Source organism: Protomyctophum bolini (assembly GCF_963924005.1).
Source record: "Protomyctophum bolini genome assembly, chromosome: 1".
Taxonomy (NCBI): domain Eukaryota; kingdom Metazoa; phylum Chordata; class Actinopteri; order Myctophiformes; family Myctophidae; genus Protomyctophum; species Protomyctophum bolini.
In genome coordinates, this window is record NC_137862.1 from 39910291 (window position 1) to 39930104 (window position 19814).

Sequence of the window (19814 nt, forward strand, 5' to 3'; positions counted from 1 at the left end):
CCTATTATGTTCCCCTTTGTGACGTCATGTGACAGCCAAGTCTATGGACGTTTGCCTGTGCGTGCCCCCCCTGGTCATGATGATAAAAAGCACTCCTCACACAATGTTGCCTAAAGGCTCATAGGCCTACACAGTCTGGATTTTCGGTGGTCAGCTCACCACCGGAGCGGTGGTCACCTCACCACCGAAAATCCAGACTATGAATGAGCTTTTAGATGATGGCCACCTCAGGAACCAACCCATAATGGACCACTTGGTCATTTAGTTTTACAAACACAGGATATGATGTTATCTTATTACCCAAAGTGCCATGGACTGTGCATGGCTAGGTCTGACATAACGATGTGTAACACAGCACAGCAACTCTCATTGGGCCTGGCATACAAGATACACTACACCACCAAGACCACCATGTACCTGTCAAACTACTTCAAAACTGTTAGACACCAGAGGGAGCTCCGAAACCATGTTCAACCCAGAATCATTAACTTTACATGCAGAATAAAAAGTGACTCAAATGAAAACAGACAATGTTTTGTTTCTTTCCCCATTTTATTTGAAGGAAATACATTTTCTCAGTTTACCTAAAAAAAGGACTTGCACTTTGTCATCACAAAAACAACTGTGAGACAAGATCAATGGGTTGAATTAAAAACTTTGTACAGAATCTTGTCCAGTTAAAAAAAAAAAAAAAAGAAGCCACAATGAACATAAAGTTTGTGTAGTCGCGTGTGTTTGTGTGTTGTACAAGGTTCAACAGTAAGCAGGTTCTGTCAAGACACACGCACGAAGATGTAGACATGATGTGGTATGTTCACCCGATACGATCACCAGGGAGGGATTACATTCCTGCAGGGTTCAAACAAACACCATGGGGTGTTTGGGATTGTGTTCATCGAATCCTCTTCTGCTGTCGTGCGCGGTAGATGTCATGTACGGGTGGGGCTATGGCGCCCTTTTCGTCTTCCTCGTCCGAGTCAGCGTTGGGCCTCTTCAGTGACTTGTGGTTCTCCATGGCTCCGTTGCCCTCGCCACCTGCGTCGGGCTGTCTGCCTGTGATCAGCTCCACAGCAGCCTCTACTGCTGCCAAACACACAGAAAAGGTGATGAACACCGCACTCACAGCTGTAGTTGTAGTATGATAAAGGGGGAGGGGTTAGGTGAGGGGCTGATAATGTGATGTCACTATATTAGTTTTTTTTCATTGGCACGTTTGACTGTCAAGGGTTCAGCTTGAGCCAAAACACTCTCGAGGCGATTCACAACAGGAGGTAAGATTAATACTAACGCGACTAGCAATGGTCATAATAATTTCTTAATATTGGACGGAATGATTTAGATCAAGAGTTATTCACGTTTTAAGATTTTCGATCTCGTAGCCTAAAATGGGGGGGAACATTTTCGATGACGTCCCGCCGGAAAATAACATTTTGAGTGTTGCACAACAGACACTCCCAGCCTGTAGTGTGGAGCCATGCGATCGGTTTGATATAAATAATTTTCGTCCTTTTGATCAATCTCCGTCTTGAGCGTTGGGCGTTACTAATTGATAGGGTGGAGAACTCCGTCCTGTGCGCTCGGGATGTTAAAATAGATTTGGTTTCATTTTACGCTCTCAAGAGTTAAAGATCTACAGTGTAATGGTCCATTTGGTTACCAACTCCCCATAATTTAGCTGGGGACCACCTGGAACCCCCTCAAGGTCAAGGCCCACTGGTGGTCCCAGGACCACTGGTTGAAAACCACTGTATTATGCCAAGGGGCTGACACAAAGTAACATGAAGGCAGAAGAAATTGTGGGGTCAATAGCCAAATACATGTTCATTTGAAGGTCCTTGCCACAGGTTTAAGAACCAGTGGACTAAACTAAAGGGCTGAGAGAAGCCAACTTACTCTCGGGAAGTGTGCATCTCCTGAAAGTTTCCATGAGCTCATCGACTTGAACAAAGGGACCCTAATGGGACAGAAATAAACAGATGCCCAATGGTTGAAATTACACGGATATGGCAATGGCTTTTGCTTCTTGAAATTCAGCAGTTTTGCATGCTGGGCTGTTGCAGCTACTCACCGTGAAACATGTGGGTGGAGGAAGCAGCTTCATGAGCACAACAGCAGCTGGAGGGACAGGGAAGACTCCACCAGGGACAGGGTGCAACCCTGGAGCTGTAGTCAACAAACAATTTCACACGTTTGAGGACAAACAAGTAAATTCTCAACTTAATTCAGGTTGTTAAGCCAGTGGTTTCCAACCCGTTTAATATAATCAAGGCCCATTATTTATTCAGCATTTGAGCCACGGACCAGCATGTGATGACATTTAGCCTCTCTCAGACCCAAGACTTCGAATATGTTATTGTTGGATAAGATTTTGTCCACAATTCCATGCTGTATTGATGTAGTGCCATAGGAGAGATAACAGGCAAACATTGATCAAAATAACAATTATTCTACATTCTATAATTGTGTAAATTGTTCTTGTAAATTAAGCAATGCAGATGTTTAACAATAATCTCAAGAGTTAAAGATCTATAAGGGTCCATTTGGTTACTAACTCTCCATCATTTAGCTGGGGAGTGGGGACCACCTGGAACCGCCTCAAGGACCACTGGTGGTCCCCGGACCACTGGTTGAAAACCACTGAATTAAGGTATGATCAGGGGAAGCAGTCATAAAGCAGGGCAGATTTGTTGAAAAAAAGAACAATGAGGTGTTACATACGGGCAAGGTGACGGGGCTGAAAGGGGATCATCTGATTGGTGTCCGGTTTGGGGTACTCAGGTTTACGGTCTGCTTCGTCCTTTGAGGGTGCAGATGGGGTCACCACCGTTTCTGGGAGTAGTGAAGCGAGTTTGGCACGAGAGACATCCTACAAACACGACAGATGACACAGGGTTATAAAACTAAAATTGAAAAGCAGGACCTATTAACCTGCCTTTAAACCAAACGACGCTGTGTACACACCTTGTATCCAAGGGCCTTCAGTTCACTTGCAGAGCAAGGGTATAGGTCCATGAACTTGTATCTGTCTACTAGCAAGGCAGTCTCTTTGCCCTCATATTCATCCTTAAAGGCTGTGAAACGCCTGCGCTCCACTTTCAGAATACTAGCCAGGTCTCCTATGTTGCTCTCAAAGGCTAGGAACCGAGCCCAGATCTCACTGAGGGAGAGAGGGAGGGAGGGGGAGGGGAGTGAATAAAACAACATTAAATACATGGATTAGCATATCAACCACACTACAACACATAAAACGTATTCAACATTTGCCTTTACCCAGATTTTTCAGGCGACAAGCTTCCTGAGGTGAGGACACGTTCAAACAGTACCCTAGTGTTGTTGTCCTCTGGAGGGAGAAAAGAGGAAGGAGGAAAAGTCACTCCTAAATCTTAAATTTGGGAGACAAACCCTCCTGCAAAGTCTATAGCCACACAACTTAACTTAGTTGAAACTCTGACGTATTGATGCAAGAACAGGTTCTACGTGTAGAGCAACAATCACATACTTGGGGTATGTATAAACTACAGTATGAAAAGGATTGATCACAACCTACCGTTAAGATGTGAGAGGTAATCAATGTAGGCAAGAATGTACTCTGGGATGTCACCATATTTCTTCAAACCTAGTTCAAATATCTTGAAGGCCACAGATTTATCCTGTGAAGAAAGACAAGAACGGATTTAAAGACAAAAACCACATGAACTCTAGCATCCCTATTATCTGGGTAAGAGATGCTCCGATCAGGTTTTTTGGGACCGATCCCCAATTTTTCTCACGATTGTCCGGCCGATACCGGTCTTGTGTGTAAGGGGAAAATTCCAAAATGTCAAAGGAATCCATATCAAAACTGTTCCTGTGCGTGGGGAGGACGGGGAGAATGTTTATGTCTGTCACAAAGATGCAAAACAATATCATACTATACATCTGATTGACATTTATACCACTTAAATGGTATAATAGATTGGTTTCTCCAGATCGGGCAAATTGCTGATCGGCGGCCGATCGATCGGAGCACCTCTAATTCTGGGGTATGTCATAATAGGCAAACGTTCTGCAAAAACACATCTGCAAGCTCATTAACGCATTGTGAGCTTGTAGATTGGCCATTTTCACGTACAACGAAGTAGATGGGAGTATTTATGTCTTCACCTTGCTACAGTAGTATTCCATCAGCGCTGCAGTTACATAGACATGATGACGTGTACGTCCGTCCTCTCTGGCCTTCTTGAAGATGGTGCGACCCATTTTGATGCCCTCGGCCCTCCTGGCAAACTTCATGTACTGGATGTAGACCAGAGTGGGGTCGATGTCTTCAATGCCCAACAGTCGATTATATATGCTGTGGACCTTTTCATGTTTCATACGACTCTGAGAGGAGCAGAAGTTAACGGATTAGTACTGACAAATCCATTTACCTCCTTAATTACCAATGTATTTGTTAGACAAAGTTTGTCCAAATTAATGTAGCTGGACACTCACTTCTTCATAGTCGGCAAAGGAGAAGTATAGCAGCATGTTCTTCTTCAAAAGAGTCGCAATGGCACGCTCGTAGATGTTCGCTGCCTCGTCACTAAACAGCTTGCCATTGTTCATGTCCTAAAAGCAAATTTAAAATATAGGTTTCACGTCATGCTTCATTTAGAAAATAGTAACCCATTGCAGAACACACGTCACACCTGGTCTACTGGCATCCTCTTACCCCCTTTTCTGCCAGTAGTTTGCTGGACTGCTCCAGGTATTGTGCTGCCTCGTACCATACGTCAGGATGGTGGCCCAGCACAAGAAGGCACTGCTCATAGGCAAACATCACTAGAACACAAGATGCAAACAGCAAAGTTTGTTGGGATCGGGACTCGAACCCGCGACATGCTGTCATGCTGGATTACCAGCGAAGGTGACTGGACAGCTAAACCGGCCCAACCCTTTATCCCTAAACTTCTTTGCCATATTTTACGATCTTGAAAAACATTTAACATTTTTAAATAGTTCAACTAGCCGATCTACATCGACACGTTGCTTGTTTAGCTATTTGAACCATTTTTAAATGTTTTTCAAAATGGTAAGAAAAAAAGGCAAATAGGTTTAGGGATAAGGAGGAGTATACCGATATATATATATATAGCACTTCATGAAAATAACTGAGGTGTGGGAGGAAGGAGCACAACTGATCAGACCATGCTTAAGTTGATAAGTTCTATAAATACAGACTGGACCTAATCCCATTTGTGTATCACTTTCAAATCCCTCCTACACCCAGTCCCCCCCCCCTCTGAGGCACCAGAACTCTAAACCAAATGATCCAGTCTCAACCCCCCCCCCCCCCCCCGAACTACAACAACCGACTGACAATCGAAACAACCAATTAGCTTCACTCAAACCCTACTAACTAAACCACCATATTGATGGGTTTTTCAGCCAATCTGTATCCAGCCAATTCTTTATCATTCATCCATTTTCGAACCCAGTCTTGTCCTACCACTATAAACTATGTCAAGGAATATCAGGTTCTAATATAATGTCCTAGCCTTTTTATTACAGCACTATCCTCAGCTTGTCTGCACAAATTTAAACAATCTACTGTACATCCGTCTGCCTTTCCACTGTATTAATATATGATAAGCGCTAACTGAGCTCGGTCTATAGTCTCCATAACAGGTCACCTCTCTTTGTAATTAGGGTTTGGTCTTCTGTTCGCAGTGGGTTGCATTTTTCCCATTGGATGTACTTCTTCCACATTTCTACTTGCTGGGCCTCCTGAGGAGAATTCTGGGGTGGCACCGAGGGTGCATTCCTGTCCAGACCCTTCATCACGGTTTCATACTCCTGCATTACACACACACACACACACACGCACACCAGTCCCGAGATTAATTTACAAAGACACAAATGAAACACAGATGTTTTAGGATTCAAAACAGACGATTTATTTATTTTTTTACACTCCACTATACACTCACCTTTGCCACTCTCCTAGCATTCATGTAGTCTCTACTGCGATCCTCAATCATCTTCTTGGCAAGGTGCACATTGATGCCCTGTTCAGAAAATATGTCAGCATGGGAAGATAAAAAAAAGAAAAAACAAACCTCGCCTTTTGTGAGTATAAATTCAATAAATGGGTAATTAAGGCTCCCATGTCCATCACCTCCTCGTATTTACTATAATCTCTCCACAGTTGCTCGATGTTGATCATGGGGTTCACACAGCCCCTCTGGTATACTCTCCGCACTGCCGTGATGCGCTGGTTCTCTGCGTAGGAGCCCACCGCTTCACTAATGGGAAACACAATGAAATTACCAAGAATGAAACACTGCCTCACTCCGTTCATATCACACTGAAACAGTAGTGTCGCTGTCGGGCAGAAAACTTGTAAGGCCATAATACGGTAGTTACTTTTCAGAAATTCAGTGTTAATTCTTTCAGCTGATTTTGATTTAGTCTTTTGAGTCTTAGTGCTATTTAGTCTTCTGTAATTGTTTAGTCTTAGTCAACAAAATTAACATTGCGCAAAACAGTATTTTGGGCATAGCCAAAAATGCGAAGAAATTAATAAGATATTCGGAAATATCAAAAATAGCCTCTATGCAACACATGGAGGCCTTGTATATCCGATATTTTTGCTACTTTGTGACACTGTCATATGATGAAGTATATAATAGGGCACTCAAGTGGGGAAAAACATTAAAAAAGAAAAGAAAATGCATATTCTGCTTACACTCCTTTGAGGAAGTTGATGTAGTCCACCCAAATCTGTGAGATAAAAGAATAACCGTTAGGTGACAGAAGTGACCTAAATAGAATTTGTTTTACCATTTCACAGTGCCATGATGACTAAAGAAATATGACTTACTTGGTAAGACATGATTTCCATGCCAATCTTATCAAGGGCAAAGTCATAAGCCTGGGCCATCTTCTCTCTAATGGGCAAAAATAGTTTTGAGCTCAAATGTACTGGAGAGTGGAGACTAGAGTACACAAAGTGGTGAATTAGTTCAAGGGTGATTAAATTACAAATCATACTTGTAGCTTGGCAGCTTTCCTTTGGTCTCTCGAACATATGAGAGGTAGCATTTCCACAGGTCAATGTGCAGGACTTTCATTAGGCATCTCTGAAACAGCTATAAGGGGGAAAGCGGAAAGTTAAGAATGACTGTATGACTGTGAAAGATTAACTATAATATAAAATGATTAAATGAATAATCAAGCACAATCACAGCATGCAAGCAGTGGCAGTGAGAAGGCGTGTGTATGTGAATTGGCTGCGCAGGATGTTGGGGGAGACGCTGGTGGGTAGCTGCATATTCAGCCTCGTCTCCCTCCTACAGTTAAACATATTCCAATTAGTATAATGTTAACAGTGATGTGAAATATTGTTTTGTTCATGACCTTGTCAAAATGAAAAATTATACTATTAGATATAAATGTGAAAAAGGCAATATGTTTTGGCCATCATCTCTGGAATGGAATGTCCAATCTGGTCAGTTAAAGCTTGTTGGAAGCCTGACTTTGAGGACATTTTGAATCCATGGGCCCCCATTGGCTCAGGGCCTGTGTGCATGTGCACATAATCCGTCCTTCGGGGCACTCCTCCTTTCGATTTTAGGAAAAATCTGTTACAATTATTAATCATCATACTGTGACAACCCATAAATTAATCTCTTCCAGGCATCCCGATTATTCCCTAAGTTTCATGAAATTCTATACCTCCAGACTTTGTCTCAAGTTATCTTGCCAACAAAGAGATTGATGAAAGTCAGATTTACTGCAGATATTCAAAGTTATCATACCAAGTCATCTTTTTATTGTATAAATTTTTTTCTTTCAAATTTACATTAGCCAAATTAGTTTTTGCCTCCTTTTTTCCGTCAAGTCGTTTAGTCGTCAAGCTCGTCATGCCAATTAATCCCACACATGTGTGCTCACTGTTGTTGTACCCTTCTGGCTCATCTACCAGATGGGTCATATCTCTATCCTACTCCTGCTATTCAACACATACTACTAGACACTAATCCCTAGCGATTCTAATCCCTAGACAGGTACAACCTTAATCTGGCATTTAACAATGATTCTCATTTTCTTGTCTTTTAATATTATTCTTAAAATTCTTCTTTTTAGCATTTGTATTCATAATTTATTTATTTCATTTATACAATATATTATTGCTTGTAGAGATGCACGATATAAATCGGTAGCATAATCGGAATCTGCCATAAAAATGGCAAATCGGTATCAATAAACCACATAATTTAATTATTTTTATAGCAAAATAAATAAAATATTGAATGTAAATTTTCAATGACTTCAATATAAATCAAGTATCTAGTACCTCTAGTCAAGAACAAAAGCCTAATCAAATATGTAAAATCTGAAGGAAAAACAAACTTTACATTTTTCTACATTTCATTTGTGTACTCATCTCATTCAGTTGTGAAAAGAGACACTAGGAAAAGAGTATAGGCTATTTATTGATTGAATACTTTAACAAGCTTTGGGCCAAGCAGGCCTATGCTCGTTTCCATTGTGGTCCTCTGTATAATATCAGAAATCGGTCTCGGCAGACATGACCCTGCAAATAATCGGAGATCGGTCATAATTTAATAATCGTGCACGCCTAATTGCTTGTTAATGCATTTAGTGTTTTAGCTTTTTCTGTGGGCTGTATGTTTTGTATGAAAGGTGCTAAGGTTAATGCAAACACTCAAAAACTATGGTACCGGTGATGAGATATGATACTAATATAAGGGGATATTGGCGGGAACCCCTTTTGGTGTTTTAAACATTGTTATAATTTAGCTATTGAAAAATAGCAGCTCTACAGCTTGTTAAAAGAAATATTTAAAATATTTATTTCAGAAAACTGGAGGATTTAAATGTTTTTTTTTAATTTAAGGCCTAAATGGGTATGAGATTAGTATGAGATTAGGTTTGAAAGCTGTAATTCTGAACATTATATGTATTGAAATTTAATTTAATTTAGAGGATAGCCCCTTGAGATGCATCATCTGGTTTTAGAAGGGGTCCTTCTGTAAGTACTTCAGTTATATATTACATAATGCTTAAGTGTACCGACTGGAAAAAACAAAATCTACAAAGATAAAGCAGACCTATATGGAAAAAGGAACATCTTTCTAAATGCATCAAATAAATCTAAGATTTGACTTGGTATATTCTAGGTATGGTCTACATACCCGTAAGGTAATAGTTGAAAACTATTTATCTAATTTATTAATTATCATTAGGAGTTTCAACTGTAGGGGGAGGCGTTTAGATTGATTATGATCAGAGTGCAACATGTGCAAGACTGTTCTAATCCAACTGGAATGGAAAATAATTAAATCAATAGTCATTATGAATGTAGGCCATTTGGGCCACACAACTAGGTGTTCTGTGGGTGAGCATTAAGCTTTCATTAGACTACCAGTAGTCATTATAGTGAGAAACTAGAGAGAGTGTCCTGGCTGTGACAAAGGCTGTAGACGTTTTGATGATCAGAGCAACTTCATATTCGTAGCTAAAGAGGACTCAGGGTGTGATGACTTACCTTCTCTACCTTGTCATAGTTTTTAGCCTTGACCTGTGAATAAGAGTGTAAATGCATGTTAATTCAACAGTCTTAACCAATGGCTTATAATGGACATGCATTCATGCACACTCGCAAACTCTCTCACACACAAAGCCTTAAAAGATCAACAAAGTGAATTTCACACAAGAATGACAAATGTAATTTTTTTCATGTTGAGGGGTTTATTCTTTTTTCATTTTGTGCCAAATAACCCACAATTAAAAAACATCTCTCGTGATGTGTTCCAGAAATAAATCCAGTGTAAAGTTTGAAATAAAGAACAGAGTATAATACAATAGTAGGCCTTAAACAGAAACAATGCTCTTCGCATTACGTGTCCGATCCTGACAAGCTTTGCTGTGTCGCTCCCCGTCTCTCTCGCTTCCTGTCTGTCACCACTTAACAGAGCTCTTCACAGCCTCCTTGCAGGTTGTTTCATTACTAAGTTATTGCTACATGAATAAACGTTTCTCAGCGTCCTCCTTATGGTACTATCCAATGCATAGGAGGAAATGTGTTTGATTTTCTACCACAGAGGAAAACCACAAGGAAACCTATTGGCCAATGGGCAGAAACAGCCAACTACTGTAACCATGTTAATACACTGTGGCCCAACACTACAAAACAATACAATTTAAGCAGGTTAGGGCGACCAGGGCGTGTGGATTCAGTGGCCAGGATAGCTCTCACAGTAGAAGCACAGCGATTTGCTGTCACTCTTATGCCAATTAATAGAAACGGCAATTGTTGCAAAAAGTTACCCCGTTAAATTGCTAGCAAAGCGATAATGTATTTAGGAAGCCACTATTGGAAGATATACCATCAGAAATGGAGACAAATCAGACTACACTCGACATGTTGGTGCTACAAGAATCAAATGAATACCTACAAACGGTGCATTTTATCTACATACGATACTGTTGGGTTCAATATCAATATCTATAAAATAAAATAAAATAGGTCTGCTTGAAGCTGTATCTAACTTATGGTGCAGTATAAGAAAATTACCAGGAAGACATTTTAAGTCAAGTAGCCAAGACAAACAAAAAGGTGTCTAAAAACTGGCATGTTTTTTCCCTCATTTGCCATTCCTCATCTCCGAGACCTAGTTACATTGCCATACAATGTTGCCCATGTACCAGGCCCCCCAATAAGCAAATGGAAAAGAAAAGAAGTTCCACAAATGAAATACAAGTCTTGACCATTTATTGACATGAATCAACAAAGGTTTGACATTTACCTCAAACTCTGTATTAAATCCAAGATGCATATTGCAAAGTCACAAGATCTTAATAGCTAGATGAATAATGACTCCCTCTGTTGAGTATTTTGGAGGAAATGCTTTTTTCCTGATACAAATGTGCTTGTCAAACAATAAACCAGCCTGTCGTACTCAAAACACCACAGAGAACCGAGTTGGACAAAAGCTGAAGTAACATTCAGGTAAACCCCAGAGAAAATAAATGATATATATATATGAATTAAACTGATTCCATCAATCTGCCTTTATTAAGCAATGCCACAGATGCAATATTAAAAAATAAGTTTCTATGGTTACATGTTTTATTACGCAATGTTAGCAAATCACTCCGCAAAGCATGGGGTTGCTACACAAAAGCCTCAGTGCAATGCAAGCTTTTCCAAATGCTGTTTGCAACTTTGCAGCTATCAACATTTCTTAGAAGAGAAAAATTAACTATATAACTTGAAGCCAAAAGAGGATGTCTGTCTACTCCAAATGCTAAACTAGGTTTAAATAAATCAGCTGGAAGTCTGCAAATAAAATCGTTGCAATCCAAAAGTTTCCATTTCTTGAGCACAACTATGATCAAAAGATAACCAGGAAATACAGCTTAATTTCTTTCAAGTTGCATCAATAACAAGTCTAATAGGTTGTTAAAGTCAATTCTGAGCAAGGGCAGGAAAAACTGGTCTTTATCTTAGATAGTCCTGAATACACCATCACTTCCATAAATGGCATAACTGACCAAATTCAAATAAATTCAAAGGTTGGCTATCAAATTATAGGGCTGACAAGATAATCCAAAAACGGGACTGAGAGAAGGAAAGCTTAAATTGTAATAGTAATCAAGTACACAAGTTAACATAGCTTGGTGAAATTAATCCTGCAATCTAATGTCACTTCAGCAAAAGAAAAAAGGTGTCTTGCTGTATGCAATGACATGCTAGGACAGAATAAGTACACAGCTAAATTCTAAGATTCTCTCTCATGTCAATCTCACATCACATGGTTCAGAAAACTGAGAAAACAAAGAAAATCCAGTCTTCTGGGGGTACCAATTGACGTTTATTATTATTTTATAGTCTACTCTAATTGTATCCAAGATAAATTAGAATAAAAGATGGTGGAATCATCCCATTTAACTCCATTAGATTAATTTATAGAATAATGTGGGCTTTCATAGTCAAGGACTGTATACTTATTCTGGGCATGTCCTAACAGGCAAACTATTCAAGCTCGCAATCCACTGCGCTGTGAGCTAGGCTATTTTGGTGTAGACAGAGGGGGGATAGGAGGGGGGGAATCCCAGTCAAAGGATGATTCAGGCAGGGGTCAAGTGGTTAAGGAAGGGGTCATGTGCTATGCTTGTTTGCAATTGCATAGTACTTAACACAAAATCTATTAGTGGGAACTGACTGTTATACTTGTGGTATTAATCATTTGATGGTTCCAATAATGTGCTGGTGTTAATGGCAACACCTGTTGGGATAATAGTAGCTCTGGTCCATATGGTTAAAGTTCTCCTTCATATTTAACTGTACGTGTATTTTCCTCATTGAACAACTTCTGTAAAAATAAGTTTCACCACTCACCATGAGACCACATCCGTTGGTGGCACAATTAAGTGGATGGTGTTATTTTCTGGCTAAAATGTGGATTTTACTGAAAAAGTGTTTCCCACTGTGGAGAAAAGGCTTTCAACAAATCAGAGAGAGTAGATCAATTAATTCTGTTCAAATGAGGAAAATGCAGTCGATAGCGTTATGGAGGAACTCCTAAAGCTTGGACCAGAGCTAGGGATAAAGCTAGTATTTATGTTTACTGGACTAAAGAAAAAAAAAGGATGGGTTGAGTGAGTTTCTCTGAAGGATACTGAGCTAGCCAGCTGTTCAGCTAGTTAGTGCAGCCCATGCTAATTGTGACTGTGAGCGCAATGATCTGTTTGAATTTGACCCCTGTCTTGTCTTGCATCTCTTCTTTCTCTAAATAAGGAATATAATAGGTCATCTCTCTCTACACTGACCTACCTGTAATTTAAAAAAAAATCTTAGCTTCACTTAAATTCAATCTCTAAGACGTGCTAGCTGATCCTCACTCTATATAGCCTAAATTTAGACTCTAAATGTCTGGAGTGAATGGGGCTTGTATCAATGCTCAGAATACAAATGGCTAAAAGAAAAAAAACCTTTGACCAAACCCTGTGAGAATTTACATTTAATAAAAAACTGTTGTATGTTCCGAGTTATGATTCGGAATTTCAGAATCTCTGCTAGGGAATAGTCTCAATAAATGCAGTAAATGGAAAAAATGCATAACTGCAAAAGAAAAGCAAACACCACCAATAACTGATGTTATGGAGTGAGAAGATGGGGGGGGGGGGTGAATCTCGTCATTAAAACTAAATTAGTGGTGGTGGTGTGGGGGTTCTGATCCAAGTGAGTTGGTCGCAAAATAGTGATTTGGCCACAAAACAACCACAGCTGTCTTTCATAGTGTATTTGTTTTAAACAAAAATTACCCCAAAGAAATGACACAGGAGGCAATAAATAGACACAATAGACAATAAAAGGCTAATGCACTCCAATACTATTAAAATAGTTTTAATACTGTTGCAGATCAAACATGCAACAAATGCACTTTACCCCATTTAAAATAACTGCGCATAATTTTTTTAACCCAGGAACAAAAGCAGACTTTCTAAAGAAGTCATTCAAGCTCATTTTCCCTTTCTTGGCATTTAAAGTCACAATCCTTAATTCACCTACCATATTCAGATTACTCAATGTTTTTAGACATTTTTTAACCCATTAAATTTAACTTGCCAATTACAGCTGCATATCGCCATTGTGATATCTGTAGGCTATAGCAAAATTCAATGTGTATTCAACACTGTCCCGAATCATTTGTTGAACTTGAGGATTGTGGCTCTAAATCTCCGTCCATTTGATTTTGAAACATTTTGTTTGTGTGAAAGTCACATTGTTGATCATGTTAGGAAAATGCCCAGCCATGCACACAAAGAAATAAAAAGATATTAACCTCAGCCTCAATGAATAGTTTCCAGAATCTGCCAGAACTTGGGAACTGGGTGACAAGACGCTCATATGTCTTCCTTGCTTTATCTATTGGTTGGTTCTGAAGAATGAGAATGCATTTACATTTATACTAGTTATCAAAAGGATAAAAGCACTCCTATATGGAAAAGGATGTAATGTGTTATAACTTTTTAACCATAACCCTTCCCACCCTCCACCCCTGGTTCCCAATGTCATAAAACCCCTAGGAATGCAACCCTGTGTCACTAAACCTGTGCTTCTCGAATCAGAATGCTCCATGCGTCAAGGTCATATGGATTTTCTTCCAACTTCTTTTCAGCCTTCTTCACCTTCTCCGGAACATACTCTGCTGCTGCAGCAGCCTACAAGAAAACAAATTCACAGGGCAGAAATATATACAGTTAACAGATGCACTTTAAATGCCATTGTGAGTAGAATGCCCACTTTCCTCATGGAACCGTATAGCTGATGCGACAATAAGAAACCAGACAATTAAATCAGTTTGGACACAGACTTTGGGGCAAGGCAAGTTTATTTATATATATAGAGGGTATATAGAACATGTCATACACAAAAAGCAATTCAATGTGCTTCACAAACAAGGCATTTAAAATCATACAAATACATAAATTAACAAATTAGATTGTAGGCTGAAATGTTTTAATGTCTGACTTTGAGCGCTTTGGGCGGGGAGGGGGTTGGGGTGCAAGTAGACATAGTTATTGTTGGCACATGGTTAGCCAAGCCTAGTTCATAATGTAAAATAAGTCTGAAATGTTGAGATAGATAAGATGTATATTTATGTGGCCATAAATCATTCAGTGATTTAAAGACAATCACCAATATTTAAAAAATCAATCCTATATAACTCGGTCTAATATAGACCAGGATCAATTTGGTGGTGGTGGCTGATCGATTCTGGATCTCTATAAAGGATATAGAAATAGTGCTGTTCTCAAGTCTCAACCAGTGGTCCGGGGACCATTATAGATATTCAACTCTCAAGTGTAAAATGAAACCAAATGAACCAGTAACCCTTTCGGGTCCATATGGTTTCATGTTACACTCAAGAGTTCAATTATTGTTAAACATCTGCATTACTTAAGTTAATTTATAAGAAGTCTACACAATTATAATGTAGAATAATTGTTAGTTTGATCAACGTTTGCCTGTTATCTCTCATATCGTACCAACATCAATACAGCATGGAATTGTGGACATACATATATATATATATTAAATATATATATGTATACATTTGTTTAGTTTTGGTTCTGCAGGGCTAAATCTCAAATGGTGACCTGTGGCGTGGACCAAATGCAGAATAAATAATGGACCTCGATATGAAAAGGTTTTGAACAAAACCACTGCTTTACATGTGTATGTGTGGCAGGCTCTAGACTGGATCAGGATTGACAGAGAGCAGGGAAAGCCAGGTGACACGAGGTGGTCTCAGGTTATGAGTTCACATGTGATATGTGTTCTGCTTTCTTAATCTTGGTCCTAGTCTGACCTGTGTTCTGCTTTCTTAATGTTCTTTAACTATATAGAAGTGTCTATTTGTACGTATCTAAATGTTTTGAATTGAACATGGTAGACCCTCTTGTAAACAAGTGTAATGCTTAATTGGGTCGTCCACTCAGTTATCAGTCTTTGTATTGAGTTTGTGCTTGAAATGTACTGTAATTCTGCAAACTGTTAATAAATATTTCAATCAAAAAATCTTGGTCCTAGTCTGACCTGTCTGGAGTTTAAAATGAGCTGCACCCTGCACCTTTACTTCAAGCATTTAAGACTAACTAGCACAGACAACAAACTGATCCATGCTAAAAAATAAATAAAAAGACCTTGAAATGCTTGGATAACATGTAAGGATATAACCATTAGAGACCAAGCCCAAACCACACCAAAGGGTCAGGTTGGGACAAAACGGTTTTTAAGGTAAAACACATGTGTGGTTTACCTTAAAAACACTTTTGTCCCAACCCGACTCTTGTGTAGTTTGGGCTTAATAGACTAGAAATTCGGTCACAAGTCATGGCGAGATAAAAGACGTACCAGCATTTAAACAACGTTTATAAAAGTACACGTTTAATGAAAAACAGTTGCATTTCACAAACATTCAATAGTGCATGCAACCTCCTGTTGTCGTGGTTTTAACTACTAGCTAGTTAACGTGGGTGAAAGGTTAGCGAACTAGTTGAAATGTATTTCGACGTGTTGTTGCACCACCTTCCTCTTACAAATGTATGTCATAAGAGTTTGGAATAACGTTTAAGACAGTCAACTGCATGGTGTTATTATTGATAAAACCGACTAGCAAAGTCACTTGTGTGTAGATTTCTGCTTTGCTTGCTAAACAAGCTAACGTTAGCGGCGCGAGGCAGGCCCTGCAGACAGACTGCAGTCGGTACTAGAAGCGTTTCAATGTGATAGCTCTTCAGTTAGCATGTTTGCTAACTAAGCGTCCCCATTGCCTACCTGGTCGGCTGCTACTTCGGTGGACATGGCTGGGCTGGGAGAGGAATTGTCTAGATGCAATTGCAACAGTCAGGGCGTAAACAACAATATGTATCGTTAATATGGCAAAAAATTTAAAACGGCATATCTTCAAGACGGAGTTTGGTTTTGGCAGCAGGCGAAGCGCTCAGTCACTGGTGGTCTGGTCTAGTGTCTTCTCAAAATGGCGAAAAAATGGTTTACTTCCTCCTTGTTCATTCAGACTCAGAGCGAGGCCAAATTTAACCGTCTTTCCGTTTCAGGCCGCTAGTGGCGCTTTTGAGCAGTGGAGCGATGGAGAGTTGGTAACCAAATGGAAGTGCCTTATAGAGTTTAAAATGTAACCATTTGGTTTCATTTTTACATTTGTTTAAAAAAATTAAACATCACAACACAACACAAGTGCTCTGAGCAATGCTGGCCCGTTGTCATTGTCACTACTCACTCTCTCCTATGGTACCGACATGAAAAAAAAAGTCAGTTTTGTGTCTATAAGAGGCCAAATCTCATCAAATGGTGGTCCGTGGGCCTAAAATGCCAAATAAATAACGGGCCTTATGAAAAAGGTTGAAAACCACTGGGTAAGGTACTACGTGATTTCGTCAAAATAAGTATAACATAGCTCTACTATATTCTGATAGTCCTCAATGACATGACATGATCACAGAAAAAGCAGAGGTACAGTTTTATACAAACTAAGGCTTGTTAAAAGGACAAACTCAAGAAAGCACTCCATAGGGGGCCTGTATATTTAATTCATCAAGACAAAGACAAACAATAATATACAAACAGCACATAAAAGGAGTAGTAGTAGAAACAAAATTAAGCTTCATTCTTCCCAGAATAACTAGAATTTTGCTACCTGTAATGTTTTACAGCTGGCACCAGGGAGCAGCAGAGCTGTACACAAGGTTTCTACACAAGTATGGAATATGATTTGTTTCATTGTTTCAGGTCTGGGTAAGTATGGAATCCGGATAAATATGGAAATGAGTATAGAATATTTCCGCAATAACTTATGACCTGTACAAAATCCACACATCATCTACCACCTAATTAGTTTAAAAGGAAATGTGACAATATCACAGAATTGCATGAGCATTACAAATAACATTCAGTCAAAAGCTTGTCTGAAAAAAGTTATGCAGTGAGTGAGGTGGTTTATCAAAAAAGGTAAGAGAATAAAAACATCTGCACACTGTCTGCTGCTCTATAAAACTTACTTTTATTAATGGCACGTTTTCGACATCAGGCAAATATTTCCCTGATAAAGAATTGTTTAATGTTTACAAAAACAGCGAACAATGCGTTCTGAAACTTCTGATATAATGCTGCTTTGTCAGCTTGTAGATTGTTAATGGCATAAGTAGCTATGGCATTGCTGGGAAAACTATCAACTTACATCTATCTCATTCAAACTGATTTCTATGCACATGAAATTCAAATATAAGTATAACTCATAGAAGAATGTCCAACTTTGAATGGTGTACAATCCACCTCAAAGAAAATATTGTGAAAACTTTACAAAAAAATTACATCCATTTGAACAATATGTAAAAAATATAAGTTATTTTCTGTACAAACAACTTTTGTCAACCCATTTCTGAGGGTCACATTCACCGAAATGTACATAAGATGTAAAAGCTTTAGACACAACAGCTTGTTCTGCTATTTACAGCAAATAGTATAGGGCCATGGAGGACCATGGTCAAGTATATAGGAATCTGCTTTCATTGTCCTCTTGTTTCACTATTAACAATTCCTTCAGTGTTTGTAGAACAAACCTGTACAAAAACATGTGAGCACACTTCATTTAAACACAACTGTCCTCCTTTGTCCCTTAACGTAGTTCTTAAAGCAGCTCCAGACCATTACCGTCTCTGTTAAGTCACAACTCTCACGCAAATATATACTGAACCATTTGGTGTCTCTCAGTCCATGGTTGAATCAGTGTTGGTGTGAGAGTGTGACACAACTGTAATGAAACAAGGGTTTGAACCCACTTAGCAGTCAGTGAACGTGGAAGCTCAGTATAGTGCCTTGCTCATCTGCCTCACACTTTGATCAAGTGTCCTCTGGTTCTCCACCAGTGGCTCCATCTCCTGTGCTTGAGGCTCCTCTTCATGTGGACCCGGCGTTTGAAGAGTCTCCCCTCCAGGACCTTCACCTCTTCATGTAGGGTGGCTGTTCTCACGTCCAGCAGGAAGGAGAAGAGCTCCAGCAGCCAAACATAGCTTCTGGGTAGCACGTCGGAGGACTTGAGCTCCTTATAGTGGCTCTTACAACTTAACCTACAATGATGACAACACAGACACACTGATAAGTAACACAGCATTGTTCTTACAGTAATTTAATCATACTATATTTGGAATAAACATTACTTTACTATATACTACTGCAGAAAGTGAGAAGCAATAGAATAACCTGGAAATGACAGTATATTCGTATGTGCTAAATAAACCATTATTGAATCAGCTGGGGATCAAAACCATGTTGCACCTACATCCTACATAGGCTGAAGTTTTAGCTGACATGTTGCTCTAGCAACAAGTAGTTGGCCCTGTTCAGGTAACATTTATTATTCTCAAGTTTCATTAAACTGCCATAGACATTATATTGGATATGGGGAAAACATTTAATTTGTTTATTTGTTCAGACAAGTCGACATTTGCTAGGGGTTTGAGTAGTAGTAGCCTCTGAGACCGCAGCGTAGTAGTTAGTTGCACACGTTAGCTACTCCCAGCGCTAGGGAGATTCGACGATCAAATAAAATCTTTTTGAATTGTATTTCCTTCCACGCAGGCTCATTTTATTTTCATTTTATTTTCAAAATCAGTCTGTCTTGTACTCTTGTTACAGACCTATGACAGACCTATGACAGGAAAGATGCTTTATTTGAGTTGGCACAAAACTTCTGTGACAGCACTAACACAAAAAACAAAAGCTACAATAGCAGTGTCATCAGACAATCATGACATCCATTCACAAATTGAGATTGAGCTAAATCGGATAATACACAGACTTAACTTAAAGGGACTGGCAAGTCGTTAAACAGATTCGGACTGTGTTTAACTCACGTTTTCTTACAGTCTCTGAGGTCGGCATGCCAGTAGTTTGTGTTGGAGAGTTTCAGGCCTCCTCTCGTCTGAGCCCACACACAGTTCAGGCTCTGCTCATGAAGACTCGGCCCGTCTGACCTACCCTGATCTTTCTCGCCCCCCCAACGGAAGATAAAGCTGGAGGGAGAGGAGGGCTGAGACCCTGCTGCCCGGCCTGAAACCACCTCAAAGGAAGCTTGAAGCTGCTCTACCACTCCTGGACGCACAGGTATGAAAACATAGTTACATGCTTTTTACTGGCGTTAGCAAGATATACACAACATTACATTTTACAATAGTAACAATGAACAACAAAAGTCGTACTTGTAAAAAGCCTATTCATTCATAGAATGTAGCTCAAA

At 39.5% G+C, this 19814-nt stretch overlaps 2 protein-coding genes across 6 annotated transcripts in view; both read right to left on the bottom strand.

Annotated features, from left to right (window-relative positions):
• Positions 1-552: 552 nt before the first annotated feature.
• Positions 553-16530, bottom strand: cstf3 (cleavage stimulation factor, 3' pre-RNA, subunit 3). Of its 2 annotated transcripts, none has more exons than XM_080755248.1 (20): positions 16337-16530; positions 14107-14217; positions 13839-13934; positions 9536-9568; positions 7015-7112; positions 6845-6911; positions 6710-6744; positions 6140-6266; positions 5952-6029; positions 5655-5817; positions 4694-4803; positions 4474-4590; positions 4144-4362; positions 3548-3650; positions 3271-3340; positions 2962-3157; positions 2719-2866; positions 2069-2163; positions 1894-1954; positions 553-1080 (listed from the first exon to the last, which is right to left on the bottom strand). In XM_080755248.1, exons 1-20 carry the CDS (start codon positions 16361-16363, stop codon positions 893-895), a joined length of 2142 nt encoding a protein of 713 aa, XP_080611374.1. In that variant the 5' UTR covers positions 16364-16530; the 3' UTR covers positions 553-892. The 2 variants fall into 2 exon arrangements, with proteins under 2 accessions (XP_080611374.1, XP_080611373.1); XM_080755247.1 differs by having other exon boundaries at positions 553-1083.
• A 1032-nt stretch (positions 16531-17562) lies between these two features.
• Positions 17563-19814, bottom strand: part of taf1b (TATA box binding protein (Tbp)-associated factor, RNA polymerase I, B) — a 70731-nt gene continuing 68479 nt past the window's right edge. For 3 of the 4 annotated variants that reach the window (XM_080765418.1, XM_080765419.1, XM_080765417.1), the window contains 2 exons: positions 19432-19669; positions 17563-18645 (listed from right to left, as the gene is read on the bottom strand). In XM_080765418.1, coding sequence (XP_080621544.1) covers positions 18408-18645; positions 19432-19669 — 476 coding nt within the window. In that variant the 3' untranslated portion in view covers positions 17563-18407. Of the gene's footprint in view, positions 18646-19431; positions 19670-19814 lie in introns of those variants that run through there. The other variant, XR_013964198.1, reaches the window with a different exon arrangement.